The sequence below is a fragment of the Notolepis coatsorum genome, assembly GCF_963971535.1.
Source record: "Notolepis coatsorum genome assembly, contig: SCAFFOLD_4630, whole genome shotgun sequence".
Lineage (NCBI taxonomy): Eukaryota > Metazoa > Chordata > Actinopteri > Aulopiformes > Paralepididae > Notolepis > Notolepis coatsorum.
This window is the reverse complement of record NW_028170652.1, coordinates 125-12,313: the sequence shown is the minus strand read 5'-3', so window position 1 is coordinate 12,313 and position 12,189 is coordinate 125. Positions and strand designations below refer to the sequence as shown.

Sequence of the window (12,189 nt, the reverse complement as noted above, 5' to 3'; positions counted from 1 at the left end):
AGTGGGGGGGAGAGAGGGGAGGCAGTGGGGGGAAGGGGGAGGGGCGTCAGTACAGCTTCATCACAATGTTCAAGATAGTTATTGTTGTTGTTTTTTTTTAGGCAGATGCTGACATCTGATTTCCAAGCACTGTGTGTCGACTTGTCTTAGCTGATTTTTGTCATCGTTTATTTATTTCTATTTGTTGTGCCTATTACTGCATGCAAATGAGGGTAGCCTCAGTGTCTCACGAGGTGGAAAGAAAGGGTCGACATTAAAGGAAGTGAAAGGAAGTGAAATCTATATTTCGTGACGTACGCTGTTGATCATGAGGTGCATGATGGTCTTGGGCATGAGGTCACGGATGGACTTGTTGACGATGCCGGTGTAGGAGTCCACCAGGTTACGGATGGTCTCCACCTGCCGCTCCAGCTGGGGGTCCATGGACACGGTGTCCCCCGGGGGGGCCACCTCCTCACTGTCAACCTGGGGAAGGAGGGGGGGGGGTCATGTGAAGAACGAATTAATGAATGAATGATTTTATTTCTGTCTTAAACATTTTTTTTTACAACGCATAGTAATAGAACTTACAAAAAAAAACAAAAAAAATAAAATGACCAAAAAGGCTTACATTACACTATTTACACAAACAAAAAGAAAAATACAAAAAAGAAACATAATTCAGCATATCATATCATAACCAGAAGAGGTGTGATTATGAATTGTTATTAGACTGCAAAAATTGTATAATTGATAATATGATAGCATGTACAACAGTGCTGTATATACATTTATATTTACCGCATATATATATATATATATATATATATATATATATATATATATATATATATCTGTCTGAATATACTGTCTGCATATAATCCTCATATAAATATATATATTTATATACATAATCCTTTTTGCATATCTGTAGATACTATATCTATACATATCCCTTACTAGTTATGCTGCTGGCCAGTAACCATACTGTCTTTATACCTGTATCACTGTACATATTAATACTACAACTCTGTACATACATCTGATTAGCACTATTACTCAGTAGTACTCGTTTATATATTTTATAACCAGTTTAATCACCTGTACATTGTATATTACTGCTGCACTTTACTGCTACATTTGAACTCTGGTTGGATGCCAAACCTCTTCTCGTTGTACTGTATGATGACAATACATTTGAATCTAATCGAATCTAATTGTACACGTATATAGCAAATGTCCCTCTTCTCAGATGGCGCTTTAATGCCCGTCTCCTTAAACCGACGCCGTAATGCGCATCGTGCCTCCTCTGCCGCATGACACCCGTCTCATCCCTTTTGTACAGTGTGCGTGCATGCGTGTGTGTGTGTGTGTGTGAGTGTGTGTGTGTGTGAGTGTGTGTGAGTGTGTGTGTGTGTGTGCGTGCACAACAGGTGGTCTCTGCACCTTGTCGCTCACCAGCACCACGTGTCAAATACCAGTCGAGGTGGCCATTTTGAATAGTCTGTACTAGGGCTGTCAGTGTATCGCGTTAATTAGATTAATTAATTACACAGCAAATGATCGCGTTATGAAAATGAACTCAAAATAAAATTTTTATATTATTTCTTTTTTCATTCCATAAGGACGTAGAATAAACATTTACAAACTTTTTTTTTTTAAATGGCCCATTTGCATGTTCTTGGTATCTGATTCTAGGGACATCTACGATCTCAATGTATTGCCAGTGTCAGAAATACTGTGTCTGTTACGAGGCTTGAGTCAATTGTAATGAACCAAATGAGAATATCAATTCAATTATTGTTAATTAATTTTTTTTTGCTGTGAATAACACAATGCTAAGCTAAAATTGACCAGACCTGAAAAATCGAAGGAAATTAATAAATGGAAGATGATTAAACAGAAGGTTTTGTAGATACAGTACTGAATTCTGCCATCCGGACGGACACATGTGATTTGAAATATGATTATAGAATATAAAATATCAGGCCTAAAATGGTTATGCGATTAAAATGCGATTAATTAGATTAATTAATTACAAATCCTGTAATTAATTAGATTAATTTTTTTTAATCACCTGACAGCACTAGTCTGTACACCAATAGGCAACTACTGTGAGTTTGTTACATGTGCGTGTGTGTGTGTGCGTGTGCGTGTGTGTGTGTGTGTGCGTGTGTGTTCTCTGAAGCACCTGGTCTCTCTCAGGGTAAACCCCTGCTCTGAGGAAAGAGGCCTTCCAGCTGTCTACGTCCTCCTGAGTGCCACAGGACAGCTCGATCTGACGCAGGTCTTTATACACGTTCCTGTAACACACACGCACATGCACGCACGCACACACACACACACACACACACACACACACACACACACACACACACACACACACACACACACACACACACACACACACACACACACACACACACACACACACACACACACACACACGCACACACGCACACGCGCACACACACACACACACACACACACACACACGCACACACACATTTGAATGATTTATTTATGCCCATAAATACAAGTATCTCAAGGACATAAACACTAATAATGCAGTCAGATATTGAGCGACAGTTAGTTACAAAAGTGCCTGATTGGCCACATTGTTGCAACACAAACAGGATACTAACACATGATGAAAATATCAGTAGCACCCGAGCTGGTGAAAAGTAACAGGTTAAAAAATGAAACGTCATGGATATAAGAAGCAGCTCCTCCATACTGAGCAACACCTTGCTAACGGCTTGGCTCTTCTTAGAGCAGTGTTTCTAAACGTGTGGACCCCCCCCCCCCTATTTACATATTTATATATCACGTTCTTTATAATCATAAACTTCCGAGTGGAGAAATAACACACACATAATACATATAATAACTAGTTTTTGGCCGGTAAAAATCTTCTAAAGCCAAAACGTTTATTTTGTTCCCTGTTTTTCAGCATTTAGAGAAGTTGTATGTACTGATAAACAATGTCATAGTAACTGGTGGGTGTTATTATTATTACAAGATAATAAAGGAGCTATAATGAGTCAACAGATACAAAGCAGTAACGGCATGTAGGTTACTCACCATACTCATCCACACTACACAGCATTTACAGACATAAATAAACTTCATGGCTCATCTCCTACTCTGGGTATTCAGTAGGTCTGGTCAGAGAGGCAACTAGTACCCATGTGACCTAAGGATAGTAGTACCGCACTTGAAAAACACGTCAATAATTTTGAAATGTTCAATTGCAAATTGAATCAATTGTTGTTGTTTTTTCTTGTAAATTAATTGTTAATCGCGATGCTTTGGAAAACAAACAACTGTGACCATTTCTCTCTATTTTTTAAAAAGCACACAGTCCGAGTGTCTATTGAACTGTATTGTTATGTATGTTTTTGTGCTAGCAAAAGGGATTGCACAATTTCAAAAAAAGATTCCTCCGTTTTTTGGTTATCGTTACTGAGGATGTTATTGTTAAGTGGTTGCACAATTTGAAAGCTCACGATATTGATGTTATTTCAATCAATTTAAACTTGGCCCATTTCATGACTATTTTGTCGGGCGAAGGGGGGCCCAAAACATTTTGGTCCTCCAAAGGGGGGCCTGACAGAACAGGTTTGAGAACCACTTAGAGAGAGCAGCCATCTGCACATGACCTACAGTAGGCACCACATATAAAAGCCCAGCTGTGAATGGTCTGCAGCAGTTGTTTATATGACATCATCTTGGTCAGAAAGGCTTCCTCTAGGCTGTAGTCGAAAGCACAACCAACCTTTACACTATAAAATAAAAAAAAATATAATAATAACCTTCTTACCGTCTTTTTACTATTATGTACTATGCTACTATAACTCCTACAACCACCACTCCTCAGTGTCTCCCAGATGGTCATGATGAGAGCACACCTCTTAGCCCAAGCTCATTTAATCTATAAGTACTTTGTACTATTTACTATTTGGTTTTTACTATTAAACCTATTTTGATCAGAAGATCTGTTTACGATATAATTGACGAGTCCGGATCCAGCACAATGCTAATAGTGTAACACTCAAACTCGTTACTATTTGACAAACAACGCCACTGACCCTTAGCTGCCAGAGATGTACCCCCCCCCCCCCCCCCTGCTGACTTGTTTTGTAAGTTGCTTTGGATAAAAGCGTCGGATAAATGACTAAATGTAGAATGAACACCTCCATAAGATTTTCATTGACAATAACCACATACAGTATGGGGTGTTGAATCATCACTACACAAATATATACACACACACAGTACACACACACACACAATCTTGTTTTGATGTACATTACAGAGACTAACATTCACTGCCTAACCCACAGCACTACATGCTTGAAGGGAAGCTGGGTACGGTGTGTTTAGTCCCATGATTCTCTTCCTAGTTTTTGCAGTAATTTCACACCAGTTTGACGTCAACCTCTTCCCCTAGAATAAAACAACAACAACAACTGAACAGGTGACGCGGAGGAACGTTTGAAAGTTTGGATCTCCCCCGTCCCCCGTCCCCAAAGACGCGTGTCAGGAGGTGGAATCCACGTCATCTGATGAAGTAAAACCAGTGACCTTTCAAAGGGAGTCTAACCACATTCTTACTTCCTGTAATGCGTCATGTGGGCTACACACGCACACATTCACTTACACACACACACACACACACACACGACTCCTTCAGACATTAAGCACCCCCCACAGCCCAAATGGAATGATAAATCTTTTCTTTTATATATATATATATATATTTTTTTTGTCGACTAATGGCAAATTTTGGCCAATCATAGTCGACTATCCAAATCCTTAGTCGGGGACAGCCCTATTACACACACACCTCTGTTCAGTGTTGAAGACGGCGAAGATGGGTTTACTGGACATGAAGCCCTTCTCTATGTCCCTCAGCTTCAGGTTGTCCAGGGGCAGCATGTACTTCTTCTCTTTCTCCTGTCAACACACACACACACACACACACACACACACACACACACACACACACACACACACACACACACACACACACACACACACACACACACTTTCATCAGACACAAGTTGCACCTGAGAGTGTCTGTGGCTCGTATCTAGACCTTCATCTGACCATCAGTAGACGGTCAACAGGTAAGGGATCGGTTTATAAATGGTTATGGTTAGGGTTAAGGTTGTTGACAAGTTATTAACACACTATTGATGTAGATAACCTATAATGGATGGATTCACATATACATACATATGCATGTACACACACACACACTTACCTCTTCATCCTTGTACCAGGACAGAGCCTCAGCCGTCAGAACAAACCAGTAATCCTTTGAGCCGCCCTTCATGATGCTGATGTTGATGGTCAGCCAACCTCTCCGGATCACCTGCACACCACAGAGACACACCATCACTACCTGACCTGTTTATATAGTGTATATACCACAGAGAGACACCATCACTACCTGACCGGTTTATATAGTGTATATACCACAGAGACACCATCACTACCTGACCTGTTTATATAGTGTATATACCACAGAGACACACCATCACTACCTGACCTGTTTATATAGTGTATATACCACAGAGACACACCATCACTAACTGACCTGTTTATATAGTGTATATACCACAGACACACCATCACTACCTGACCTGTTTATATAGTATATATACCAGACACACACCATCACTACCTGACCTGTTTATATAGTGTATATACCACAGAGACACACCATCACTACCTGACCTGTTTATATAGTGTATATACCACAGAGACACACCATCACTAACTGACCTGTTTATATAGTGTATATACCAGACACACACCATCACTACCTGACCTGTTTATATAGTGTATATACCACAGAGACACACCATCACTACCTGACCTGTTTATATAGTGTATATACCAGACACACACCATCACTACCTGACCTGTTTATATAGTGTATATACCACAGAGACACACCATCACTACCTGACCTGTTTATATAGTGTATATACCACAGAGACACACCATCACTAACTGACCTGTTTATATAGTGTATATACCAGAGAGACACACCATCACTACCTGACCTGTTTATATAGTGTATATACCACAGAGACACACCATCACTACCTGACCTGTTTATATAGTGTATATACCACAGAGACACACCATCACTACCTGACCTGTTTATATAGTGTATATACCACAGAGACACCATCACTACCTCACCTGTTTATATAGTGTATATACCACAGAGACACACCATCACTACCTGACCTGTTTTTATAGTGTATATACCACAGAGACACCATCACTACCTCACCTGTTTATATAGTGTATATACCACAGACACCATCACTACCTGACCTGTTTATATACTGTATATACTAGACACCATCACTACCTGACCTGTTTATATAGTGTATATACCACAGAGACACACCATCACTACCTGACCTGTTTATATAGTGCATATACCACAGACACCATCACTACCTCACCTGTTTATATAGTGTATATACCACAGAGACACACCATCACTACCTGACCTGTTTATATAGTGTATATACCACAGAGACACACCATCACTACCTGACCTGTTTATATAGTGTATATACCACAGAGACACACCATCACTACCTGACCTGTTTATATAGTGTATATACCACAGACACACACCATCACTACCTGACCTGTTTATATAGTGTATATACCAGACACCATCACTACCTGACCTGTTTATATAGTGTATATACCACAGAGACACACCATCACTACCTGATCTGTTTATATAGTGTATATACCACAGACACCATCACTACCTGACCTGTTTATATAGTGTATATACCACAGAGACACCATTACCTAAGCTGTTTATATACAGCTTGACTGATCACTCCACAATATAGCACCCACTTTAGACACTTTAACACACTTTATATTTATTGGTAAAGAGATTTGCACTACAACTCATACCTCATTGCACCTTACCCTAAGTTGTACCTCATCCCATTTCTGCATTGTACTGTATATTGTATTGTAACTCAGTTACAAAAATGTTCAACTCTGTATTGTATATGTATATTGAACACTTTTGTTTACACTTGTTTACATACTTTTGACTTTCTATTTCATACTTTATCTATTTTTTATCTAGCACACTCTCAGGAGCAAACCAGAAACAGAACTTGAAACGAGGGTGTAGGTAGGTAGGAGGACGAGGCATAACCGTGTCTCAGGTTCCAAAACACCCCATTTATTATTCTAATCCAGAAACATGTGTGACATTTAAATCCGATGGAGATCAACAGACCAAAATGTCACTTTTTTTTTATTAGATTAATAAATAGGAATAATACAACGTAAATGCTTGACCAAAGTGAGATATCACTTTAAATTAAGAAATTTGTGGGTCATTACATTTACAATACAATATGTCTGTCATATGAGACTGAAAGGCAAATGAAAGGATACAATAAGAAAGCTGCGTGACAGAAAAGCTCAATTATTCTAAACAGAGAAAGACTACGGCGAGATACCACGGCGTCTCCGCTGAAGATCCACCCCACACACACACACACAGAGGCGACCAATCACAAGAGAGCGAGGATCATAAGAAGAGGATCGGTCAGCGTCGTCATGGAAACGTTGGGGCTGTGACACGTCCTCTTCTTATCATTCTAGCAAGAGAGGAGGGGATTCGCTGATATGATACCGGCAGCAGATATCAGGACTGATACCAGACTAAAATAATAGAGTATCTTAAAATGGGGAGGATTGACTAAAGTCCGACACCACGCGTAGGCAAAGTGAAGCGCATTTTCTGCATTGTTCACACGTGGTAAAGATTTTAAATGTCTCTACGGAAAAAACGTGGATTACAGTACATATAGAATCAATTTTGTCTAATGATCCAATGGGGATCTTGGGGTCTAGGCCTATATTGGGTCCAGTAAAGTTAACGGATTGGATCAATACATGGTATCAGACGATACTTAGTTTAGTGCTCAGTATCTGTATCAGCAGATAAATACAATTTAAAATAAAATTAAGAAAAATAAAATAAATCGGTATGGGTGCATCCATTCAAGAGAGTCCAACAGAACATCACCTGCTCATCTTCCTGACAGCGAAGGGGACAGAATGGACAGACAAATGGACAAATAAGCAGACACACATTTAGCCTGCCTTATAACATCCTAAGTCTCGACGATGTATCTCTATTGTGGTGCCAATTTAGTTCCAGGGTGAAATCTGCCCCAATCCTACTTCCGGGTTGAAACTAACGTGTTAAACTACCTAATATATAAACTTCATATTTGCATTTCAAAGCTGTGATGTCTGTCGTCAGGGCTGTACAATCAGTCGCCACTGTATTTAGAAGCACAAAGGGACTGCCTTGATAGAGAAGCTAACGTTAGCTAACTTGCTAAGATGATTTGTGTAACAATCTGCCCTTCCTGCATTGGACTGCCTCTTCTCCCATTGGACCTCCTCTCACTCATGTCCCCCCTCCGCTGCCATGGACATTGATTGCCCCACTCATTCAGTCTCTCTGTGTTATTTTTGTCCTCTCTCTCTCTCTCTCTCTCTCTCTCTCTCACTCTCTCTCTCCTCTGCTATCCCCCCCTCTCTCCTCTGCTCTCTGTTATTTTTGTCCTCAGTCTGTTCTCTCTCTCCTCTGCTCTCTATGTTCTCTCTCCTCTGCTCTGTTCTTTCTGTCTGTTCTCCCTCTCTCCTCTGCTCTGTGTTCTCTCTAAGTTGTTCTCTCTCTATCTCTCTCTCCCTCTTTCTCTCTCTCTCCTCTCTGTGTTCTTTCTGTCCTCCGTCTGTTCTCTCTCTCTCCTCTGCTATCTGTGTTCTTTCTGTTATCTCTCTCCTGTGTTCTTTTTGTTCTCTCTCTCCTCTGATCTGTGTTCTTTCTGTTCTCTCTCTCTCCTCTGCTCTCTGTCATCTATGTCATCTCTCTCTCTGTCATCGCTCTCTCTCTCCTCTGCGTTCTTGCCGAATTTCCCTCGGGATTATTCAAGGTTTTCTATTCTATTCTATTCTTTCTGTCCTCTGTCTGTTCTCTCTCTCCTCTGCACTCTCTGTTCTCTCTCTCCCTCTTCTGCACCTTTGATTACACTGCTTACTTGCTCATATTCCTATATTCCGAGTTAATTATATTGTTAACTGCTTATTTGCATCTATACTATAAATTCATTGCCTAATATTTATGTCCTCTACTATTACCAGGTCCCCCCATGCTGCTATGACTCCTGGATTTCCCCAAAGGGATCAATAAAGGAATATCTTATCTTAGTCTTTTTTTCTTTTGGTTAGTCAGCCAGGCTGTCAACAATCGTTCCTCAGTTCTGTCCTTTTGTAGCCTGTGCTATTCTTTTTATTAAACACTCTTGGAACCTTCATCTCTGTGTCCTGCAAATAGGTCCCTCACCGTGTGACAATTTGAGACAGTTGCCGTCAAATGGCTGAAGGATTAATAATATGTCTGTTTAACCCTTTCACTAGCACACTCTAAACGGTTAACCTGTTCTAGTGGTAGTGGTTAACCTCCTGTAGAGTGGTACTGAAAGGGTTAACATTCTATAGTGTGGTAGTGAAAGGGTTAATGAGAAGTCTGTTCGCTGTATATATTACCTGATTAGGCATGACCCTCTTCTTGGTGGCGTTGGCGGCAGTCCTTTGCTGGGCGCTGCAGGGGGGAAGAGGAGTCTCATCTTATCACATGTATTTACGTGTAAAGCCACTTGCAAATTCACATGATGGGGCCTTTTGTAACAGAAATAATTACATTATGAAAACAAACACAACCCAGCAGTTGTAGTACAGATGTAATAGGGGTCTATACCACTGAATTCATCAATTCATATAGGCGGTTTCAACTCGACACCAAAACCGTTCTAACATGGACCCATGTTTACTTCCTGTCACAGTGGTTGCTAATAGCAACCAAGCTGTTCCCCTAGCAACGCAATTCCACTGAAACCGCCAATAGGTCATTCCTCCGAGTCTAAAGGTGCTCCCATAGTCGAGCGGACCGTACTCGGTCCGCACGGACTCAAAGCGGACTCAAAGCGGACTCAAAGCGGACTCAAAGCAGACTCAAAGTGGACTCAAAGCGGACTCAAAGCGGACTCAAAGTGGACTCAAAGCGGACTCAAAGCGGACTCAAAGCGGACTCAAAGTGGACTCAAAGCGGACTCAAAGCGGACTCAAAGCGGACTCAAAGCGGACTCAAAGCGGACTCAAAGTGGACTCAAAGCGGACTCAAAGCGGACTCAAAGCGGACTCAAAGCGGACTCCAAGCGGACTCAAAGTGGACTCCAAGTGCGAAGCTCCAATTTTCTAATGCACGGACGTCCGCGCCGCTCACTTGGTGTCACACAAAACGTTGCTCTGCGTTTTGGTTGACATCGACCTGCATTTAATGTGACGCCGATCTGCATTTTACTCTGACCACTCGCTCCGTGCCAAGTGAGAGTAGGGCAGGATCATGATTAAATGGGTAGGATTGGTCCGGTAAAACATTGGCAGGTAGATGACGCTAAGTTTAGTTTTACTATCCTAATCGTCATCCATTTCAATTCATATACATTTGGACCATGTCTTTTTTCATCATCTGAAGAAACTTGAGATGTTTGAATGGCTTTTCTAAATGAAGTGTGTAAAACTGCCAGTTTTATTATTCAAATATTGGAAACGGAGATAACAGACTCTTTATTTTGACATCGGATGACGACGACATGACAGAAGTTGAACAGCGTGGGGAAAAGTGTGTAACCTGGCGCGAGACATGTAGGAAATTGGTCTGCGGAGGTCCGCGGAGGTACGCTCGGCTATGAAAGCTCAAAGTGTCCGCGCGGACCTCTGCGGAGTCCGCTCCGTGCACTGGCCGCTCGACCATGGGAGCACCTTTAGGCAAAACAAACAATATCCGTGATGGTAAACAACTACATGTGTCCTCGGCTGAACAGCTCAGAATGAACTGGGAGCGATAGTAAAGGTGGCTGTGACACGATGATACCACTATTGACCTATTCAGTGGTATTGCATTGCATTGCTAGGCAACAGCTTTGACCGGAGTTCATTTCTTTGCTGCAGTGTTTGCTAATATCAATAGCTAATAGGAAATTCAAATGTAGTCCATTTAGAATGTTTATGCTGTCAGGTTGAAACCGTCTATACACTTAATAGCTCTAATTATAAACGTAAAGGTGCACTATGCCGTTTTGGAGGAGGGGGATTTCTTTGCTGTAATTATTGGAATTATTCTATCTTATGTTATCATAAATGAAAACTAAATAATTTTTAGACACTGTGAACCAGGGGTCTCAAACTCAATTTACCTGGGGGCCGCTGGAGGTAGAGTCTGGGTGAGGCTGGGCCGCATCAAATATTATATATATATGATTTTAATTTTTTTTTTGCAAAATCAACTCTGCCTCTCTTTGTTAACTACAACACTGAGTGGGTATTATTGGGTTCATTAAGTTTGGGGTTTCACGATTCACTGTGTCAGAATTACACCATCAAATCAGATGGACAATATTTACAAAGAATGAAAACAATCAAGGGGGAGGCTGGGAGGTAACAAAGAGTGACCCGCCAACCGTCCTAATGTCATTTTGACAAATCCTGAAAGGTGGGAAAGCGTAAACATATCCATGCAGCGTTCCCATTCCCAAGCTGTGGTGCTGGACACACATGTACTGTGTTTGCCTAAGGCTCCACTGCAAACGTAACATCTTCGTGCGATTGCATGGGGAGGGGGTGTGGCTTACTTGGCGAAGCCAATGAAGTCCTCGTGGTTGGTGTTGATATAGGAGAGCTCGATGTCAATCAGCAGCAGCACCTGACGGGGTCAAAAGGCAGTGGGTCACGGGCTGTGTCGGTGTGTACACACACACTACACACACGCGCGCACAAAAGGGTTACGCAAATCAGATATGAAAAGCTATCTGAATGCAAATGTGAAGATTTATTACGTTAGCCCTCGGACAAACCAAAACACAAACCAAACCAAACAGCGGCCATTTTTCTCTTATGTCATGCTCAAGTTGGGATTTCTGTACACCCTGTTCCTCACCTAGGGTGTGACATTATTAAGTACCGGGCCGGCACACAAATCAGTTGTTGAGGTTCATGATAACAAGCATAATATTAACTTTTTATAAAATTAACATTTGAGGGAATGTCTGAAAATAACAAGTTAC

At 41.2% G+C, this 12,189-nt stretch overlaps 1 protein-coding gene across 1 annotated transcript; it reads right to left on the bottom strand.

Annotated features, from left to right (window-relative positions):
• Window positions 1-297: 297 nt before the first annotated feature.
• On the bottom strand, window positions 298-11,828 carry LOC311248475 (dynamin-2-like; the record flags this gene model as incomplete). Its single annotated transcript, XM_084339351.1, has 6 exons — window positions 298-465; window positions 2,171-2,282; window positions 4,829-4,938; window positions 5,250-5,360; window positions 9,614-9,668; window positions 11,758-11,828. Coding segments are annotated over 6 exons (627 nt in total), but the record flags the coding sequence as incomplete, so codon positions are not given.
• Between the last annotated feature and the right edge of the window lie 361 nt (window positions 11,829-12,189).